This window comes from Tyto alba, unplaced genomic scaffold (assembly GCF_018691265.1).
Source record: "Tyto alba isolate M040663 unplaced genomic scaffold, T.alba_DEE_v4.0 Super-Scaffold_5, whole genome shotgun sequence".
Classification (NCBI taxonomy): Eukaryota; Metazoa; Chordata; class Aves; order Strigiformes; family Tytonidae; genus Tyto; species Tyto alba.
In genome coordinates this window covers 9,437,931-9,461,212 of record NW_024881326.1, presented here as the reverse complement: position 1 = coordinate 9,461,212, position 23,282 = coordinate 9,437,931, and the positions used below count along the sequence as shown (strand labels likewise).

The 23,282-nt window shown below is 38.3% G+C and overlaps 1 protein-coding gene across 4 annotated transcripts in view; it reads left to right on the top strand.

Moving 5' to 3' along the window:
* The window catches only part of AFF2 (AF4/FMR2 family member 2), a 349,249-nt gene that overhangs the window by 207,399 nt on the left and 118,568 nt on the right, over positions 1–23,282 (top strand). For 3 of the 4 annotated variants that reach the window (XM_042807365.1, XM_042807364.1, XM_042807367.1), the window contains exons 5-7: positions 887–973; positions 3,706–3,742; positions 4,009–4,060. In XM_042807365.1, the coding sequence (XP_042663299.1) occupies positions 887–973; positions 3,706–3,742; positions 4,009–4,060 (176 nt within the window). The remainder of the gene's footprint in view (positions 1–886; positions 974–3,705; positions 3,743–4,008; positions 4,061–23,282) is intronic. The other variant, XM_042807366.1, reaches the window with a different exon arrangement.

The window sequence follows — 23,282 nt, the reverse complement described above, 5'->3', positions numbered from 1 at the left end:
TCCCACCAGGCTTGGTGGAACAGCTGTCTTGGCCTCAGTATGAAAAGAAAGGTGTGCATTGTCTCTTCTGCTTGTATTTCATAGCCATGGACACCCAGGCGACTTCTCTGAAGATAGTTGGAACATGCTTGTACAAATGAATTAACACACTGATACAGAAAATGGTGTGTTGCTTAGATTATCTGGTAGGTGGGTCTTCACCAGAGACTTGGATTTCCTAGTTAAGTACGGGTTTTCTGTGTAACCCTGTTTAAATCACCTAATCTCTCAGTCCCCCATTTTAAAATGGAATCGGTAGTGCTCTGAGGCTGTGACATTTCATACCACAATAAGTGCCTACGGCCAGTGCTATAAGAAGATGCTTTGGTGCATAGGACACTGTCTCTGCTCTCTTCTACACCAGGCATTCATGCTGCAAGGCCACTCCATCTCTTTCTAGACTTGCATCTGGTTTATTTTACCACTATGTAATCTTGAATAGGGTTGCATTTTGCCACCATGGAATCCTCTATAGGGTGGCATCCAGTGCAATACAGGAGGGACCCCCTTTCTGCTTGGGCTTTGCAGGTAAAACCCTGTTTTATGCCTATGATGGCTTCATTCGTAGAGCCTGACAGATTGACTGTGAAGGTGGAGTCAGCTGCCACCTGATGAAGACACAGATGGTCAAAATTTTCAACAGGAAAATCTGTCCTCACCCATGTTCCCAGGAAGCACTGCTTGTTGGGTAGTTAAGGTGTTCATCTACCACAGAAAGATGGGTGGTGGTTCTTCCTTAAGCAATAGCATCCCCAGGCTCAGTGAAGAATACATGATCCTTTTTTCCTCTCTTTCTTCTTTATGTCCATGAATTTGTTTTCAAAAACATGTCTTTTTTCTTCCTTAGGAGATGACCCATTCCTGGCCTCCTCCTCTTACTGCTATTCACACTCCTGGCAAAGCTGAGCAGACCAAGTTTTCTATCCCAAGCAAGGTACAAGTAGGCTATTAGCAGTGACCTGATTAACATTCTTTTCTGCTGAGTCTTCTTCGCTGGAGAGTTTATTTTTGTAATTGGTTCCATTTTCAAATATTTCTAAGATTATTTTTAGTTGGAAATTCCCAATCAGGCTGTTGCTACTAGTAGGATTGCTTATTTAAAGCTGCGGAAGTTACAGTGAAGGCTAAGTGAACTTTATCTCCGTTGCTAGAAGTCTTTCTACATCGAGTACAATATATTTTATTTGCTTGGTTTTCTTCCGTTATTATTTGTGCAATGCAATGGCTGAAATGGTCATTTGTTCCTACTTGATGATTGATTGTATGATGAGGTTTAGGCTGCATGGACAAATTACAGTGACTTAAAATGTTCCTGCATGTGAACTGTACTGTGGCATCTGTCTGTCTGCACACTCCAAGGGCACACAAAGTTGCACAATGAGATCCTCAGCACTGACCTTGCTAAAAGCACATACTCAGCGCTTGCAGCATCAAAATCACATGCCTGGAGAGTACCTGCATTTCACGTAACACACAGTGAATCATTAAGTTGTATGATTTGAACATGCCTTTAGCCCAAATTCCATTGTTGCCTTCTAGCTATGATTCTGATAGCACTGTTAGAGATCAGCCTCATACCCAGGGCAATTATTGCGGGAGGTATCTTTTGCTGGAACCTGAATAACTGTCAGCTGATGATGTTCAGGGAAGGGGAGAACTTTCGCACGGTGGGAAATCTATACCAGTCTGAGATGTCATGGAAGTTTCTTTCTAAAGACAGGACCTTGGAAAATAGCTTATAAAACTTGTACTGCTTGACATTATGATTCAAGAAATCATAACCTGGTTTAGCATGTGAATTTCCTTTTACTGATTTTATCTGTTTGGCAGATATTCCCCTGTCTGAAATGCAGCCACCCTACTTAAATGGAAATCATACGAAATTTTCAGTATGTGTGGCTCCTTAAAAAAACAAAGCCAGTACCCAGAATGCTTTATTTTAATGGAATGTGATTGTTACTGCTCTAGCACTGCCATTGTCACTGCAGTTAACTGTTTCAGCATTAAGCATCAGAAGTCATAATCATACAAGCATATAACTCCCATTGCAAATTGAGTTAAAGTCAGTTGAACCCATTTCAGTGAAAGTGGAGTCTGCCTGTGTGAATACAGTGAGAGTAGAGGGTTGTGCCCACTGGAAGCTGTATTTTTTTAATTTATAACATCTCTTAATTTAGTGCTCTGTTCTAGGTCCTGCGGACTGCCCTTATCTCCATTGGCACCAATATAAGCATAAGCTTAGAGAAGATAAAATTTTTCTTTGTTTTTCTGTTTCTATTAAGTTTGCTTTGAACTTTTAAGATCCACATCAAAGTTAATTTCTGTGCACGTTAAACATTGATCCTAAACTTCTTGACCCATATCACTTCAATACTAAATATAAATTAGAAATTTTTTTTGAGCTAGGATTTCAGGAAATAGGTAAGCACATAAATGTTTCCAAGTTTACTAATTATACTTTAAAAAATACGACAGAAACGTCTCTTCAGAACATCACATTAAATCAATTACAGCTAGCCAAATTATAGATCTTAGGCATAATGTGGCTAGATTGTACAGCCATGTAAACCAGAGATGGGCACTATTAGAAGTTCTCAGTTTAACAATTAAAAAGAAAAAATAAAAAGTATCCTCATGAGAAATGTATATTAAAAAGTGTGATAAAAAGGTGGAACTTATCAGAACAATTTATCCCTTTGACATTCAAATTTGAAGTGCCATGTTTACTCTTAGGGCATGATTTACTTCACAAGGGACTGACTGACAGCACAGTATAATATCAGGAACTAATAATGCCCTAAGAGGAAGTGCAGTGAGGGCTTTAATGACTTTAACATCCTACAGAACTAACACTTCCAGCAAAGTAGTGCCTGGCTGTAAGATGAGATTGTAAATAACACCTTAATTTCAAATGATCAAACTCTGCTTGGAAGGAAAGCTGATTACAATCACTGTGGACTATAAAGCCGAGAGAAAAGCTAAGTAAGAAAACACTGTGACATTAAGGAAGCAGCTTAGTTATTGTGAGCCAACAAGAATCCTGGCATTAGCATGCTCAGTGTTACAAGCCAGATTCTTTGCTGGTTTAAAGTTGTTGTATTTCCATTGATTTCATTGGATTTGGACCCGTTTCCCTCAGGTGAAGATCTGCTTCATGCGTCTTTATCAAATCCTGTGTGTCACAGTCAAAATAAAAAGAGTGACTATCAGTAAAAGGTTACTGTATTTCCAAGCAGTGAGATCAAAAAATAAAAAAGGCAGTGGTGCTGAATTTAATGCCTAGTTGCATTCATGGTGCGGTCTAAATTGTACATCATGGATGGCTCATACACACATCCATGGCCAAGCCTGGAAAAGGCATGCACCACTGCGGAACTAAAACTGTTCAGTGTCTCCATGAAGGGGGTATGTAGTTTTACAGCAGCTGAGGACAAGCTCTTGTCTGAACTGTGAAAGGGTCCCCCAGTGGTGCTCTGTCTCCACAGTTAATGTTTTTTTAAACTAATGTCACTGGTGCTGCCTTTAACAATCACATGATCCCTTCCCTGTACCATCTCCTTCCCTGTGTGTGTAATGCCAGTGCCCTTAATCTAGCAAGCCAAGATATATCTTACCTTCTTCCTCTTATTTAACTAATGCTGACATTTTGTGTGTTCTTCTTTGTAGGACTCCCAACATCTGACCTCAGGATACAATGTACAAAGTAGGTCTTTATCATCCTAGTCCTAACAGTCAGGGTTGGGTGTTTTGTTTTGTTTTGTTTTGTTTTTCCTTCTTAACATCATTAAAACAAAGGATAAAAAATTAATTTCTGTGGTGCTAAAGCAGATCAGTTCCATTTTTTATTACATGTTATGCATTGTGGCATGTTGTGAAACCAAGTATAATTAGATGGGCTGACAGCTTTGGGTGCATTTTAATTCTACAGTAATCTTTTGACATTTGAAAATGTGTTTCCTTTGTTTGCAGAGTGGAGTGATCCAGCAGGGAAAGTTGCAACTAAGTCAGTGCCACAAAAGTCGTAAGTATTATTATTTCCAGCTTTAAATCTCATTTTAAATTTATCATAAAGAATGAGCTTATTTCTCCAAAGGTAACTAAAATCTAGCTCTGCTCATATTCTTGTCCTAGTGTTCAGGTGTTCTCAGTAGTCCTTAAAAATTAGCCATAAACCAGTTTTATGTTTTCAGTGCTTATTACAGTGTCTTCTTTTTAAGCATTAGCTAACAGAGGTATGTGTGAAAGATGAGTTTATTAAGCAGAAATAATGCTGATTTTAGTTGTAGAGCTTGCCAAAATTAAATCACTTTTATGCTTCTCTCATCAGATACTAAGCCTCTTACAATAGAAAATGCAACCCAATGAACAGATCATGCAGGAATTTTAACATTCATACAGTGAAAGAGAGTAAAACACATCATACAGAATGATTCTACTAGCTGGTGTTGAAAAGCTGGTCTTGAATTTCATATACTTTGAAACAGCTGAAAATCACAGATGATCTATAAATATGACAATTTAAAATTGTGGAAGAGCTAATTCTCCATTGTGTTAAACCATTTTTCTTTGGTGTTTCTCTGATAAGGCTGCAATAATGTAGCAATGAGTTGACACTGAACTGTTTTTTTTTACTTTTAGCCCAGGATCTCAAAGTAATTTACAAACAGGAATTATATAATAACTTTGAAAAGTAGGTGGTTGGTTTTGTACTTATGAATATACGTGGGTCTGATTTCAGTTCAGTGCTGATATTTTTTTTTTGGTATTCAGGTGTTTTAAACTGCTGAATGCAGAACTGCACTAGCTTAATTAACATTTGTGTAAATATAACATGTTCATTTAAAATTACTTCAAAATTATTCTAATGGTTCCCCTTACTCTACTAAGGACACAATTTTAAGTAAAACCGCGTAGGGGAAGAAAAATCAATGCAGAGATACCTACATAGGGGTTTTTTAATTAATTTAAATATACTGATTCTGAGTGCAAGTCTGTGCACAGGAAAGGACTTTTTCGAGTTCAGTGATTTGACTGTGACCATGTAAAAGATGCAGGACTAGACTAGATGTGGGTGCTGAATCCACTGATGTACTCACCAGGCTCTGAAGGTCCAGTTCTTTACTCATGAACTCAAGTCATGGAAGTATTCATTCAAATAAACTTTGTTGAATAAAACTTTACAAAATTATGTTTAAATTACTAATTCAGTTTTAAAATGAAATGCTTTTCTCTTCAGATTGAATGAGAATTGGATAGGAACGATAATGATATATAGTTTAATTTCCATGAATAGCATTTATATATGACACTTAGTAAGAAATTAGTATTTGCTCTTTGCAGTTTGGTTTCCAGTAATGGTTTGGGTTTTTTAAATAATCTAGCCAACTATACCCTCTCTTCTTGGTAACATAATGGGTGCATTCATGTTTCAGAACATCTAAGCCATCCAAACCTAACATCAAGCACATTCTGTAGTAAAAAAAAAAAAAAAAAAAAAAAAAAATATTATTACATCTTAAAATGATTTTTCTCCTAAAGCAAGTGTATTTGGATTCCACTGTGAAAAATATTTTAGCGAGTATACCGTAAAATACAATATTTCAATAGTTTGTAACCAACAGTAATAGACTTGTCAATCATGGTTTATAGTTATAAGCTGAATTTCAAAAGAACAGTGCTTCAGAGCTCAGTGGTATATAGTGCATTTAATGGGACCAAAGCTCTCTATAGGAAGCCTGATATAAAACCCGAAGACACTGAGTACATTTTATGAACCAGTTGCTCTCTGTTCTGCTGCTTGATCTAAAGTTCCAGTACTATCAATCAGATTTCTGCTGCAATGAACTGCCTTCTTATGGTAGGTGATAGATTTTACACATGAGAGATCAGAGCTGCAATAAAGCTACTTTTATTTTTAGCTTCCAAATGAAGATCAGCTAACCCATTACTATCACTTTTTCTCTTTTACTGCAGAAAAATTGTTAAGGTAGCTTCTAAGAATTTCCATAGGGCTTTGGGAGGTTAGAAGGCAGTCCACTGTGAGACTTGGTATTACGAGGCCAATTTGTTTCTTTAGATCTGCGTGTGCAGTCACTACCACTTTCACTGGGAATTACAGTACTTGAGGACATAATGAAATTAAAGCACAGAGTAGGACAGAATGACGTAATGGTATCAAGTAGAGTCAGATAGTGAGGTCCAAATAAACCCTGATAAATTGACAGCTCCTGCAGTCATTGGGTATTTTAATAATATAGTATTTATCAGATTGCAGTTGTGTTAAGAAATAGTTAATCTTTCTAACATGGGTCAGTGTCAGGGATATCAGAGTGTATGAATGAAATTACAGTCCAACTTATCCCCAGTAACATTTGTTTGCTACACTATCAAGCACTCATGATCTTACTGTCTTCACTGTTTTCCCCACCAGTTCCTTATATATTTTGTCAATGGGATCTGTTACCTGTATTTCAGTTTGATCAGTTCTGACTGAATTTGGGTTTGTTCATCTGTATGCTTTGTTGGAGACCTTTTAACCTGGACATGTTTCTAGATATTCCCCAACTTCTTTAAGTTTACATGTGATTCAAGTGAAACTTCAGTTATATTTTCCATTTACATTGGTCCTAGTGACAGTCTTATAGATTCCATTGGCTTTGTTAGAAATCCATAGGAATTGGTAGTAATGTGCTTGCATTCACCGTATAGCTGAGTTATACCATGCCCAGTTGAGCGATGCGTGCAGAACAAAGATACTTTACCTTCATGATGCTGTATTCTGCTCCAGCTGCTAAACTGCCTGTATGTCATTACAGAATTCAGATGTAGAAACACTGGCATCTTGGAAGATCAGACAAAAGACATGTATGATTTTTGCAAGATAAGCTTTCAGGTGCATGCTTCTAGCAGGGGGAATGAAGGCAACATACTTCAAAGTAGTTTAGTTGACCAACGCCTTGCTTTTGTAGGGGGATGCAAGATACATGACTTCTTGTCTAAGTAAAGATTAGATTTCTGAAATAAAAAAAAAAAAAGCTTTCTGAAAGATTAATTTCATCATTTTTATACTATTTCAAAGTACTTTATTGCATCTACAAGCTGGAGAAACCCAGTCCCCAGTGCTTTGCAGCAGGTAAAATAGAAGGTGTAGTTTGGATTGTGTCTAAACTCTGCACTGATGTTGTACATGAGTATGTGTACATGTAACTAACCTCAGATCCCAATTTCTACTCAAAAATCTTGAAAATGAAATTTTGAACACTGACTTGCATGTGTGTGTGGGTATACCGTGGTGAATTATTATGGCTGAAATCAGGCTATGTAAAACTACAGCACTTGGCTTCCCTTTTTTTTAATTTCAAATTCACTATAAATCTCCACTGGGTATTGTGCAGTCAGTTTTCAGCCAGTCTACTCTGATTAGTTTATTATGAAGCATAGTAAGCAGGAACAGATAAGGTGCAGCCAATTTCACTGAGAAGGATTTTCTGTCAACTTGCATAAATTTGAGGGTACGAACTCAGCTTGCAACTTAGGTTTCTGTTATATAATTACCATTGCAAGTATGTCATCCTCAAACATCAGGTCCTTTTGTTCTGTTTTGGTTGTTAGCATTTGGCCTCTGTCCAGTTGGAAACTACCCAGAACCTTTTTAATCAAGCACATCCTGTGTTTCAAAATCATACTGCAGAGTAGTCTTGGGTAGTTTCCATAAAAGCCTAGCTAAAAAGAAGAATGTAATCATAATGGTATTCTTCCCCTGTCATAAAATTACTTCCTATACTTACTGTATTAATACAGTATTAAAAGGCCCTTCTCATAGGCTCAGTGAACTACCGGAAACTATTAAAAAGTTAGAGCAGCAAATTTTTATGGATCAGACAAAACCAACTTATTTTATCTTTATAGAGTTTTTGTTATCCATCATACTTAATGATACACAACCTGTGTGGAGGCTAGAGAACAGCTAAATACAGTGGGCTCAAAACAAGCAGCTGAAACTCTTTATGTGATATTTCAGGAAAGATTTTTCAAAGGGGGCTCACCACTGGTTTCTGTTGGGCCAGGATTTTACTTCACAGTTCTAAAAACATTTCAGTAAATACCAGTACTTTTCTAATCTCAAAGATTATCATAATGCTTGATGGAAGGCTGTTTGAAAATGGAAATGTGGTTCTTGAAATCTAACTACTTTTCGTAAGTATCTAATGGCTTTTTGGAAGTTCTCCACTGTGTCAGGGACAGCCACCTGGGAGCATGGAAAACAAAATTTGGCAGCATGTTCAAGCTATGAATTAAAGGTAATTCATGGTTTGAAATGAATCAGCATGAGGTCCTTATGAAGAGTAATCAGACATCAAGAGGATTTTACACCAAGGATTGTATATTGGATAATGCGACAAGTAATGTTGTTATTTAGAACATTCAAATCAAGAAGCACTGATGAATTCTTAACCTTGAAAGGAGTTAGTTTTAAAAAACTTGGATTCATTCAATGTTGATGTATCATTTCCAGTTCAATCACATGAACCAAAAATGTAAAATTCATCTCCAACTGAAATAGGAAGGATGTTTCTCTTTATGCATCCAACTCTATATCTGAGTTCCAGTCACAATCCAGCCGAGGTGTGAAAATACACTGAAGAAGCTGAAATGCTAATATTTCTAATTACAGTTTTTAATCAATCATATTAAAGCATAAGAGTGTCAATTGATCCCACAGTGTTGATAGCCTGCTTTCTTTTATAGCATATGTTCATTTTTTACTTAGCAAGTGTGGCAAGCTCTAATCATTAGACTAAGTACTTCCTGTTTGTTAGGAGTAGGAAGTTCCAAAGATATTTCCTGTGGGTGAACTGGGAAAGTCATGAATACAAGGGACTTGCACTGCTATGTACAGATTATGTGGTATGTAATTGGAACTCCATTAATCTTTAGAGAGCTCCAGTGCACCATATTAAGGGGGCAAACAGCAAATGAAAATAGAAGAGTCTGTTTTGATAGGATGCCATTCATCTTTTGTATTTCCTGTTTTGTTGGTTAGAAATTTGCTCTGTATTCTTTTGCTTCATAAGTTCTTGGGTTTGGAGCAGTAATAGTCAGGGTTGTATCATTTTGGTCCTCAGAGACACAGGATTTTCCTTTTGAGCAAAGTACTAAGTAGTTGGGAATAAAACTTACAAGCATTTCCTATGGACAGTTGCATATAGAAGAAAACTTGCAAAATATTTCAGCTCCTGTGAAATACATTGAAATCCAATGTCGTAATTAAAAGCCCTGTATCCTTGAAGATAAGCCCATTATTCAAAATAATTTCTAAATTAGACTTTTAATTTGTTTTCATTATTCAGCTGGCTCACATACAGTTTAACCTCCCTGTCAAAATGAAGTTATTTCCTAATACATTCTTTTCCATGATCTCTTGATCCTGACATGTTTATAAATCAGTTTAAAAGATTGTGAGAACAGAGCTAAATGAATTCTCTTATATTTTGCTGATCAATGTTTAATAATTTTTCTTGACTATCAGAGGCTTGCATAATTACTGGCTTTAAGAATGCCTGAAACAAGCTAACCAACTACATTCTTTCCAACATTGGTGATTGCAACCCAAGTGAGCACTGAACCATTTGAGTTTCCTCTGATACTGTATAACCCTCCATTAAAAATTCAGCATTTATTTGCCCTAACTAACAAGTAACAGTTGAAATACTTTGTTCTCAAGTAGGATGCACTGCTGCGTCACTGCCAAATGTATGCAACCTCTGAACTGCAACCACTGCATTGTCAGTATTAATAGAGACAGGTAAACGACACACATTAACATGTTTAGATTTGGGATGTATTTCCCTGTTCACTAGGTATCAGTTCTCATTTTGGAAACTGGTTAGACTGCGAATCTGCCACAGGTTTCCCTGCATTTAAAGCGCTTTTCCACAGGCAGCAGCATATGTTGTGACTTCATGGCTTAAGGCCAGACTCAAAACGACCTCCCAATTTACATTTCTGTGGGATGGAATCACTTCCGAACTTGAGTGAAACTTCAAACATTCATTTTGAAAAACAAATGTACTTGGTAAATCTGAAAATGTAAATCAGGATAGAGCAGAGGAAGCCACCACACTCAGTACCTCTCCCACCCATTTGTTTTGTGAGCTGCACGCTTGCTGATAAAACTCATATAAACTAACTTCCTGCTTGGCTTTCTGGCCACCATAATTTGGACCTCACTCTGCTCCCTTTTGTCTTAACTCTGATCTGTCACTAAGTTTCAGGTTCAGACCCAAGCTATTTCTCTCTCTGGCTTTTTCTTCCCGATGCTCTTTGCTCTAGTCCCTTTCATGCTTACTGTCATATCTTACTGGTTTTGTAGACTTCAGTAGCCTGAGACAAACTGAGAAAATTGTCATCTAGATTCATCTGCACCATGCTGCAAAATAGTCATAATCGGAAATGGGTAATAAGCTTGAAAGAAGAATGGATTTTGCCAGGAAACTTGGCATTCATAATGCCGGAGTGGGCTTGAAACTCCCAATTTGTGTCCTAAATATCCTAGGTAAGACTAACAGCCACATTTCCTAATATCACAACTTAATCCTTTGCATCTTTCCTCTGAATCCCTCTGACAACCCCAATAATCCACCACATTTTTCTCAGCTTTACACTCTCCATCCACAGGAACTTATATTGCTACCATTATCCTTTGGGCTGAGGGCTCAGCAGGGCTTCAAAGCCTATCAATTTTCTGGCCAGAGGGCTTATTTTTTATGAAGTGAAGTTCTCACAACACCCCATGGGGCTAGGCCATGCTCACTGCATTATCCTCTGTCTTGGATAGCCCTTGGAGCCACAGATTCAGAATAGCTTTACCTTACAAGCAGATCCTCCCAAACGGTGAAAAAGGAAAATATTCCCCACTGCTGGGCTAATTACTGTTTTAAATTCCTGGAGGAAGAGCTGCTTCCCTCACTTGTGTCCATGCATCTCAGAAAAATGGAGACTTCCCTAATGCTGTAACTGCAGCTTCCCAAAAACATGGTATAGCCCTGGAGGAGAAGGGAGATGACTGTAGCCTTACTCCAGTAGGTGCAAATTAATTGTTTAATTAAAATCCATCTTATGGAAAACACAGGAGGGGGCCTAGAAAATTGGCAAATAAAAAGTTATTTCCTAATTTCCACAGGAGCATTTTGTCCTTCAAGATGAAAATTGTAAACAAAATCTGAAGGTAGTTTAGCTTTCAGGAAATTGTCCCTTACTGGAAAGTCTTGTTTAGTCCAAATGCTTCACAAAAAGATTTTTACAGGTTTTGAAAGAAAGTTGTTGACTCATCTGCCTTATATCGGCAAGACAGACTTAAATGCAGCTGTCAGGCTCATCTGAGTCTGCAAAAGTAGTAAATATCTCCAGTAATGAGGAGATTGCTTTCACAGCTATTTACCTGTTAGATTCTACTAAAGTATCTACTTTTTGGGTATCCCTGGTAAGTTACATGCACGTAACTGTGTTTTAAGAACATATATGTGCTTTTCTGCAGAGAGAGAGGAATGTGAATCATTACTGCCCATATTTGATTTAGCATAAATTTCAATAGTTCCAGACAAATTTGAAAGCCTATACAAATCATATAGCTTCAAGTCTGGCTGTGTGCTAGACTGGAATTTTTTGTTAGGTCAGACCTTTATCTCAGCTTCTTTTTGTGGTTCTTTATGGGGAGATTGAAGAGGAACTGAAACTGGTGACCTGTCTTGACCTTTAGTACCGGATTAAAATTCCAACTTGCTGCCATGGCAACAAGGCCTTGAAAATTAGATCCTGACAGAAGCAGGGAGAAACTTAAAACTGCAAATGCTGCACTGAACTGAAGAAAGGTTGCTTACAATTGTCAATGACAGGCTCTTAATTGAAATAATCTGCCTTTCCCTGTATTTTAAAAAAATAAGGAAGAAGGAAATGAAGGGGAAAAAAAAAAAAAAAAAAAAAAAAAAAAAAAACCACCACACCAAAACCAGAAAACTGTGTCTTGAGGGTCTTTTTCAGCAAAAATACATTGCAATTCAAAGTAAATCACATGCTGCAGAATCCAGCAGAGACACTGATATTAGAGGTGGCAGCAAGAGAACCTGCATGATGAGAAGGGAGTTGGACATGCACTCATAAAGGTCTAAACCACCCATACCAGACTGGTATCAGGAGCCAGGCAGTGGCCAGTGTTAAATCACAAGTTAACTTTCTGTTTTTTTCTCCTTTAACCTGACACCAGGGATCAAAAGAGACATCACAGTGTTATGTCTGACTCCCAGGATCCATGCAATTATCCGTTCTGTAGATGTAAAGGGATAAACATAAGCTAGATAGTGCTATTTCAGATCAAGTGTGATAAAAGTTACTTATTTTCCAACCTAATCAATGCAACAGTCAGAGGGAGATAATAGTGCAAGCCCTTCACTGCTAAAGGAGGTTAAGTTGTTTTTTTCCCCATGGAGAGCAGAATGCAGTTGTAACCGGAAGGGAGAAGGTGCTGAGGGTCACATAAAGGATGATTTCCTGATCTTTTCCTCTTTATCCAGGAATCCCCCTCATCCCAAAATCCAATAACCTTGAAGATCTGGTTGCAACACCGTCTCGGGTTAACCTGTGGCTTTCCCCAAACACCCAAGGGTCCTGCAGGTGCTCTGAGGGCCCTGCTCTTCTTCCCAAGGTGAGGAAGGACCAGAACAGCCCCCCCATCACAAGAGGATGCTGCCTCCTAGCAGCCACTGGCCCCTTTCTCTAAAGTCTCTGTATGGATTGTTGTCTTCTTCAACAAAAAAAAAAAAATATCATAAAAATGTATAGATTTTACATATCAGATAAAGAAGGTTTCTTAATGGACAAATAGATACCATTGAATTGGATTAGATGGTCTGTACAGTTAGATAAGTGCTGCAGAATCGTATTGGATTGTAGGTTCTATATATAGCTAGATGAAAGTTTATCAACTGTAGGTAGATGGCATTAAATTTTTGGAAGAGATAGTTTTGTCAAAGCTTAGTGTCCAACTTACTGCAAAATTCTAAGGCCACATTTGGAGTTTGAGTTCAAGTAGAAGGTGTGCACAGAAAAATACTTCTTTTAGTTTTGACTGTACAACCAAAGTAGTGAATTTGTTATATATTGGTGTACTGTACAATTATAGGATCAGAGGAAATATTACAGATGTTCACAAATGCAAAATTTTGGGTAATGTGTTTTGTATCAATCACTGTATGGTTTAGAGATAACATTTATCACTAATACTGTCCATTATCAAGGGCAGGTAAGCATTAAGCTAGTGCAGGTTGTGTTAAATAATGTGTTGTATCGTCTTAAAACACTGATTTCTGAAGTAGACTGTTAACTTGATTCACAGCAGAAAGTGGGTGAGTAGATGAGCAGTTTTCTAACAAAGGAAAACAAAATCCACTTAACATTTCTCTGGCTCTAAGTTATGTGCTTCAGTAATGTCAGGCAGTTAAAAATAGAGGCCATTATTTGAAATTTCAAGTGTCAAATTAATTCCTAGAGTAAGTTAGTTATTGCAGAGGAGTTGCTGTCAGAAATGAATTTGGCCCTTCCTGTTGTACACTTGCCACTGTTACCATTTCCTGCAAAGCACCACTAATTCTGCCTTAATTACTGTCAGAGTGGACTATGGAGCCCTGGAGTATCTAGCAATAAACTTGTGTTTTGCTGGGAGGGAAGGTAAAGAAACATTTAAATAGGTTTTCAAAATAAGCATGAAATCTCTGAAGATGTACTGTTGTAGTGCATGCTGTATATCAAAATATATAAGCATCTAGTTGTAACAATGGCTTTGTAAACACATTACTGAGCAAACTATGAAAAGTAATCCACCAAGGGGCTGTTTACCAAACTCATAAGCATGAAGTTAAGAGACCAGTGCCATAAAGTAGATATGTGCTGTTAAAAAATACTTCCTTTTATATGAGATTATTTTGTGTTAAGCCCAACAGATGATTCCTTTTTTATTTTTAGATGCATATCTTTTAATGCTTGGAAATATTTGTGTTTAAGGCAAAAGTCATCCATCCTCAGAAAATCCATGAATAATTCATTAATATTTGAACATGGGGCAAACGATGCTTAAGGGTGGCATGAAAGTGCCCACGTGCACCTCACGTGAGCAGAGTGCAGCAGTGTCACGCAGTCCTACTACAGCGATCCACTAGCTTTTTGTGGAATTACAATATTGCGATGTATAATGAGAAAAGTCTTCAGCACTGTCACTCCTTTCAGCAGCCTGCAGGCATGGCCTGAGGCGTGGTTGGAGCCCACGTCCCAGGGCACGCAGAGCCTCCTCGCTCCCAAGCCCTGCGGTGGCTTGGTGAGTGTTCAGCTGCTCTAGGGCAGCTGCACCGCAGCAGAGCTGTGGGCTGCTTACCCATGAGGAGCACAAAGTCTTATAGCCATTTTGGAGGCCACAGTTCCCAACTAATCTTGGCACAGCTGTCAGTCACATGCACATACATCACGTCCCCGCCTCAAACCAGTTCAGAGCAGACTGCTGCAAAACAGAAAAATCATGGGGTAAACCATGCTAAGGTATGAATAGTTCTGACTTTTGTTGGCATCTTGCCTCATGCCTGGCTCAGGACACTTCCCACCATATAGCGTTTGAGGATAGTGTCAAGAAGGAAAGGAAGATCACAACCAGAGGATGACTGAATTCCGGATTGATAAGTTTTTCTGCATCTACCCATCATGTCTGGTGATTACAAGCGGAGTTTGCTCAGACTGTGCAGCTTGATCGCAGAGGGATTTTATTCAGAAAACTGCAAAACTTGAGTAAGAAAAGGTGTTAAGTGAATTATATACAAACTGGATATGTAATTAATCTACCACAGCCAAAAACCAGTTAAAGCTCATGTATTGCCAATTGCTGACATTTCTTGCCATTTTGTAAATTGTGCAGCTATGCAAACAGTGAGCTAAAAATCCAGTATCACCTTCCTTTTCCAAAACACAGAACTTTCTACTCTGTTTTGCTTTAGCCAGTGTTACATACTATTCTTCTTATTATTAATTGATTATTGTGAATTAAAAAAACTACACAAGGACTGATATTGGTTGGATCTTTGGTACACAGCTCAGACTGATTAATACCAGTGGGAGAGCATTCATTGATTTTGTTTGCTGTCTCAACCAGTAGAAAAAGTACATATTTAGGGGATTTGAGGAAATTTATATAGTTGAAACCTCAGATATGACTGGTCATGCTGCTGTTCTTAGAAGTAATGGGAGTTTGATACTTTTCAGGAGAAAGAACAATATACCTGGTTATGAAGATTTTGCAAGACTCATTTATCAGTATAACAATATGGTGTTTCAGCATTGTTGTGTTTTTAAAGACTGAAGGCTTTAATAAACAGCTGTTGTTCATCAAGTAAGTTTTTAAAAAGTCCATTCTGATAGGTAAAATTACTTCACATGCAGTCTACAGAACACGCACCATGCATCATATTAAAAAAAGAATAAAGCAAACACAATGAATCTGTTAAATCGTAATGGCTCCCAATCGTGACAAATTTGCAGATTAAAGCTCACTGAATACACATTTAAATGATAAATGATAATGGCTGGGAAAGAGCCATTATGATCTATTTCATCAATAACCTACATTTTTTGCTTTGTAACTACACCAAGGATGAACATAATGAATACTGCCTGATGAAAAAAATATTTTGTTTATGAAAGAGAATCAGAGAAAAGAAATTCTCAGATTAACAAATTTAAGTGGTTGTTACTGTTTGTTTATATTTTTATACATAACAAATTTTTCTCATTATTAATATTAATCATTTACATCTCCAGAGCCTGTACTCAGAAAAAAACATGTTTAGTCTTAGTATTTCTCAAACTGCAGTTGATTTCACTGAGTGTTGGAAAATATAAGTAAGTAGAACGAAGCAGGGATGCAAAATTAAACATTGAAGGTTTCCAGCTGCAGATTGTTCAACGCTCATTAGCACCCAGTCCCACAAAGTTTGTAAGCAGCATTCAGTAGGTTTGTCACAAACCTGTCAAGTTTCCCATGCAGAAAAATGTGCACATTTTCTTAATTTACTGTGCTCTGGGATTTGCTCTGCCTGCCCAGGACAGAATTCAGGGTACTCCAGCAGTTCCCAAGTGTGTTCAGTTCAGTCCAGATGGTGCTGATGTGTTTTGGCACTCACGGGCATGCACCTGTAGAAGACCTGGTGGGATTTTGTTGACAAAACCCCAAATGGTGCTGAAACAAAATTTCTTGCTGAAGAGAGGGGAGGGGAGAGGGTAGATCCAAGTGTGCTGTGTTGCCAACTCTTGGTTGTAATCTCATGTTCACATGCATGTGATCTTGTGCCTCATTGGGTTAGGGCTTCAGTGGCTAGTGCCTTTAGGACTGGGTTCCTGAAGGCCACTTACAAAGCAGCAACAAAACTCTCTTTGCTATGAGGGGTGACAAAGTACATCTTTGTGGGATATTCTGTCTGGAAATCCGCCGGTAACTTAAAGCTGAAATTTTTGAAATTGAGTACATATTTTCATATGTAATGCCCAAAAGCTGAATCTGCTACAAGAATGAACTGTGGTGGATTCGTTTGCCTTACTGTGTTGCTGGATAAATTTCATGAGTTAACAGTGGAGCAGGATCTCAGTATGCTTAGTCATAAAAGTCATCTCAGTGAAGTTACTGGAGTCATTCATCTGAAGGACATGAAGGTCCTTTTTAAGAACCACATTTATCAAGTACTTCTGGGCATTTTCTGTTTTCTGATAATATACAATTGCAGATTAGCACCGTGGAGCCATTTAACAATAAAACAAGACTGTTGGAATGTCATCTGAGAAAGAAGAGCAAGATCCCGTTCTAGGGCCTAGATAGCCTTCTTTAAAATGTCCGTGATTTAGGTAGTTCTCTTAAAAAAAAATTACTTGTTATTTCGTTCCTTGATGTCACGCAGCACACACCTCCCACCCTTCACCTTAGATATTTTCAGCGGGAGCAAAATGCTTCAAGTGGCTGTTGTCTCAGGTGGTCGGTATCTGTAGCAATTCAGCATTAATAGCATCCTGTACCGCCACAATGTTTTGAATTATAGGAGAGAGAGTGGAGGGCTTTTTAACTTTGAACACATGCTGTATGTAAATGCTCAAGTAAAACATAAGCTTGAAATGAATTTTTGTAGTCCTTCTCCTGAAGGCCATATGCCAAGATATTCCTAATGCCTGTGGCTGAGCCTCTGAGGCTGAGTTGATGTTCAAAATTGCCTGTGAGGATGAGAGCCGTGGTGTCACCCGGCATGGGGGCTCCCCAAGGAGCTGGCGTGTCCGCTCGGCCCACGATGGCCGCAGGCAGCCGCGCAGTAACGCTCAGCTAAGCAGGGCAAAGCGCTGCGCCACCTCTGCACTGGCACCAGTTTGCTCAGCATGAAGTAAAAATCCCCTTACAGCACAGCATGACACACCGGGGACACGGCCTTAATGCTTCGGAGGCGTGAAGATGGCCAGGCATGGGAGAGGCCGGTTTCTCCTCCTTCCCTGGCCATCACCGGGTACTGGTCTCAGTGCAGAGGTGGGCCCTGTGTTTTGATAACCTGGTCACTCCGTGTGTGGCCTGCTCCAGCCTCCCAAATCCCCGCAGTCACATGAGGTGCTGTTATGGCCAGGCTAATGACTTTAAAACTTCTCATTAAATATTCCTCTTGGCAAAGTTTGGTTCATAGATGCCCGCAGGGGGGCTGGGGGGGTGGGGGTGTCAGTCCTGAGTGTTAAAAAAAAACGCTCTATTTTTAGGCATTTTTCCGTAATAAGATTTTCTCAAATGACTTGCTGCAATAAATGGGTCTTTTTAAATTTGAAAAGTTCAGTTCTAAGTTCAGGGGTAGCCCTCAGGCACTGTGGTGGAAGATCTTTGTACATATTACAGAGTGATTATTGACAGAGTTTAACTTTATTGACCCTGCTCTCCTAATTCCTAACAAATTTTCTAAATGTGCTCTTTAAAATCCCTACAGAGCGCTGCAGACTTTGTGTAATTCCAGAGCTGCGTCTGAGATTATTGCTTTATTACCTTCCTTCTTTCCATCCTCTTCCCTAGACTCACTGGTCCTCTGACATTTCTTTTTTAATATATTCTAAGCAGAATATGTATGTTTGTCCTTCCTATAGCTTTCCGCTTAGCATTTATCCAGCACATCCGATCTATTCTGTTGATTTAGACACTTTGCACTCCTGCTCTAACCCATTTCAACAATGTACTTGCCTATGCTAAATAAAAAGAGGGTTTTTTCAGCAATTTGATAGTTTTGTCATTGGGTTCAGTATAAACAGGTGACATGTTTATTCCTGTATTGACAACTGAGAATGTTCTGAAAGTCTGTAAACTTTCTACCTGTCCCAGTTCCCTGAGCAGAGTTGTGTCTCTCCTCTTCCTGGCACCTGCCATGATAGAGAGTTTCTTTCTGGAGGGTTGACTTGACTTGTTTTCCCCTGCTGACAAGCTTGAATAGCTGAGCGATAAAATTCCTACTTGAATCAGTAAAGAAAAACTGAATATTTAATTCCGGCACAGGATTCTGGGTTTTATAACTTATAGCTACGCATCGTATATATTAGGTACGGTTTGTGCTTAAGTGCTTTTTTATTAGACACTGCTGAGATTGTTAATAGCAGGTACATTCTTTGGATTTTAGAGAAAGTTACTAGCTCTGAAGTGATTAAAAATCAAATGATATGTCTATCTTAGGTAGGAAATCATTCTGAAAATTAGAAGGACAATGTGTTAATCCTTACTTAATGTTTCCACCTTCCCTGGAAATAAGTATATTGCATTAATACTCAATATGCTTAGCAATTCACTGAAGCATTTTCTTTATCTCACCTTTTTTCTATTATGGCAAATTAGGTGCTTCTTTTAAGGGTTACCCTTAATTAATATCAAGGTTTAGAGTTCTCTCATATGTGAGTTAGTAGAAAAATATTGTCTGTAAAATATTGCCTAAAATTTTAATTTTTGTCATATATTTTCACGGAACATTCACCTGAAAATTGAGAGGAAATATTTACTTAGAGAAAAAAATAAGGTACTTTGAGTGTCTTTGTGCTTCCTTTTCATTTTTTTTCCGAAAAAAAAATACGAAATCTTAGGTTAATTACACAAATTCTCCCTAATTCTGTCTAAGCAGGATATGGAGTTGGAGCACGGAACTGTCCAGAAGAAATTCTCCAGGTGGTGGTCTTACTTCAGGTTGAATGTGGCAACATAGGAGTTGTGACCGTTGCTTGTATAATCCTCACATACATTGTCTTGAGTCAGAAGATGTTTAGAGAAGAAAGCAGGGGAAAGTAGGAAAGAAAACTGAGGAAAATCAGCTTAGCTCTGACCAGTCAGCATCAGCTCTGTTCATGTTTCTGTTACAACTTTCTCTGTGGGGCTAAGAAATTGCCTTAGACTACAGTTAGGTGGTTGATTGGTAACGGTTGTTGTGCAAAAATTAACTGTAACTTCCTGACCCACTGAAGTGCATGGCCTGATGACCTTACTTATGCTCCTCACAAGTTGGCTTGTCCAGGTGTGCAGTTTGTGTGTTTGACACTCTAAATCAAGACAGGTGCTAATCACAATGCTTACACTACTAAAAAGATGTATTTAAATGGTACAGGGATGAGTGGGGAATACAGTAGATGAAGAAAAACACAGATATTGGGAGAAGATGAATTTGTTGTTAAGGCACTGGATTGGTGCTCAGGAGAATTTGATTTTAAATCCAGCTCTAACAGGGACTTCCTCTATTACCTTTTGGAAATTATGTCTCAGTTCTCAGTCTGTAAATAGAAATAATGTTTTTTCCCATTCCCTGTCCTGTCAGTTTAGACAATACAGTTGCTAGAGCAAGGCCTCTTCTATACTATGTCTTTGTACTGACCTAGCACAAGGGACCATGTTCGCTCTAGGTGCAGCCACATGTGTATGATAGGACACAAAGTTGTGGTTAGAGATTGGGAGAGGAAAAAGGTAAAATTGCAGAGTGGATATACATGTCACTGTTTAGGAACTTATGGACTTTAATATGGGTTGTTTGGAATAAGCCTAATAAAAACATTCCCTATTACAGACTAAGACTTCTATAATTTCTGTGAGCCTCTATACTATAAGAGGCTTCTGGGAAAAGAAAAAGAAAAAAAAAAAAAAGGTTTAATCTCTGTTAAACCCTAATAGGACTTTACATAAGCTGGTTTTTAGCATGCATTTGGGATGAGTGCATTACCCATGAGTAGTGAACTCACAAGCGAGTTATGTGGGTAATCCCAAACTTTTATAACACATAGCATCATTATGGAATTTGTTTATGCCACATATTTTACAGGGGGGGGATAAACACTATTTTGGTCTTATATTAGAGAGTTTATAATTTTTTTTACTGGTGCTGTTTTTCACATCCCTCTGCCTCTAAAGACAGGCCAAGTGAATGCCAGTAATCCTAAAAGGAAGGGAAAATTAGAACAAACACATGTTTGAAATGTCTCTGAAAATAAAACAAGGGCCAGATTCTAATCTCCTTACTCATATCAACCACCTTACTCCCTGAATAGCCCCATAGATTTCTTTGGGACCATTTGTCAAGTGAAGTGCTATTTGACATGTGCGGCAATACTCAGAATTGGCTCAATCTAAACTAGCTTTTTCCATTTAAGCCCTCCAAAGCTTTCTGTCTTCAGTGGTTAGAAACACATATTTATGGGTTTTTATCGCATCAAAAAGAAGAATTCTCATGATGCTTAGAGGGCTTGTTTCAGCCCCTTTTTAACAGACTTGGGTGATGCAGAGCAGAATCCCAGCACTTTTATAAAGGCGAGACAGAGAAAAGCCTTCCTAAGCAGGTGGCTAGCAGGCTGAGCGTGCTGCTTCCCACCCCATTCGATAGGTCATATTTGGGCAGCAGAGATCAAGGAATTTGGGCTTTCCACTTATACCACCTAGATTCAGCAGCCTTACAAACCTCACCTCATACCACTGATACAACAGATGTAAACATGTTGTGCTGATGTAATATACTTGTCCCCATCACTTTGGCATATTAGCTACCATGTCCATATTCAGTTCCCTTCCTCTTAGGAGCAGTTATTTCACCTTAAAGACTTGAATTCTATATCTTTCTTAGTGAAAACACAATGCATTGCAAGAGAGAGTTTTTGTATCTCTTTCTTTTGTTTTCCTGCTGCTGTGTTAATTTTATTGTTAAGATCATAGATCCTCAGCTAGTAAGCATAAGTAAATGGAAGAACTCAACTTGACTTTATTGACAGCAGGATCAGGCCATAAATGTCCTGGGTTTGTTCTGTTGTCCCACAGAAGATAACTCCAGTGATAAAATGCCGTGTCTGATGATGGCTAATCAAGGTCTGCTGCTTAAAGCTCCACATGTAACCTAGCTATCTCCACATTAACCTCTTCCTTTCACTTCCTTGGTTATGTTGAATAGGGAACAGTTATTGAAGTGCAGTTATGTTCATAGAAACCATTTGATTAATTGACTGTGTTTTGAACTCCTGTGACCTGAAGCTGAAATATAGTTCAGGCAAAAGTGACAGAACCCCAGCAATGGGATGGGGCTATAAAACAGCACCAGTAAACTGTCCATGGGCAGCCTACATTCATGTTCATGTTTATGCTTGTGGAACTCACTAAAAGTAAAGACAGATGTCCAGCTTATCTCATGGAGTCAATAGCAATAATATGTATAGATGCTGCTTACTGTGGGTTGAGCCTACTGCTGTCACTATGCCTTTATGTGTCCACAGGGAGAAAACCTGGAAGGCAGTGAGAAAAGAAAAAAAGTATTACCAGAAATCCCTGTAGGCTATCTGAGAAGGAGCGGATGTGTAAAGCATTTCTGTCTGCATAAACATTTAGAAATCAAGCTCTCATAAGTCAGGGATCCACCAAATGTGGTGTGAAGAGGCAGATGAAGCCTGCCTTCTGGCATGCCAGCATTTGCTGATTGATTTGGAATGCAAAAGGGCCCTTTTTATTTTTATTTTAAAATTTGAACCACATCTTAATACAAATCAGGTGAAAAATAAATTGAAAAATAGCAAGCCTGAGATTACAGATGTAACAGTTTCATATTGTTCAGTTTAGCTGAGGTCATAGTCAAACCCATCAAGTTCACATCGTTTAGTGTACGGCCACTGAGGTAATATTCAAACAAAAGAAAAGCAGTCAGAATACTGATATGCTCCTACTTTGCCAGCTGGCCTCATTCAGCTGTACAAAGCACACTTCAGCTTACATGAGTAAGCTTACATGGCTTCAGCTATGTAAGGAACTCTGTATCAGTAAGGAATACAGGTTTTTGAAAGGATATTCTATTCCAAACAGCCCATTTGAGCTCCAGCTCTCTGCCTCTCGATCAGTCATAAAGAGGAAATACCTCTCCTAATCTACAGTTTCATATTCTGAAATGTAAAACGTAAGAGCTATGCTAATGATGATACAGTTAATTTAGACAGAGGAATTTTTCGATGGAGGACATTTGTATTCTGCTCAGTCAATTAAAAAAAGCTTGAACTTCCTAGAAAGCCTACAAGTAGAATTACTGGCATCAGTTCCTCCTCCATCCTGGTGATGTACCATGCTGGTTCCCTGCACACAGGTATAGATTTATGTAGATTAATTTGGTATAGTACAGTGAATTGCCACTATGATAGATATTTTAGAATTACTTCCTAGCAAAGCCTAATGGCTGGAATCAAATAAAACATAAAAGTAGATTTTTATAGATTGCTGTATAAATCAGATAAAGCTTTATGTTACCTAGCATTGGTAATGGAAGCTTTTCCTGCAAATAATACAGAACTCGTTCATGTAATATTTTCATTATTTCAGTGAGACTAAAGCAACAAAAAAGAAGAAAAGAAATAAACAAGTCTGTCGGGTTTAGCTACCATTAAACATCATTAACTGCAATTTTGCCTGACAAGTTCTCTCATCTGTTGATGGGTGAAATGGTAGAAAAGTAGACTGAACAATTGCATAAACCCAAATGAAATATGCCCTTGTATTCTAAGTGTGCACAGTTCAGTCAGTTAAAATAGAGCAATTTATTATGCTTTAGCAGCTTGAACTTAATCTGGTTTTAAATAGATCTCTTTTTTTTTTAACTTCTTGTTGAGATTTAACTGGTTTGAGAAGACACATGACGTAGTGCTACACAGTCTCT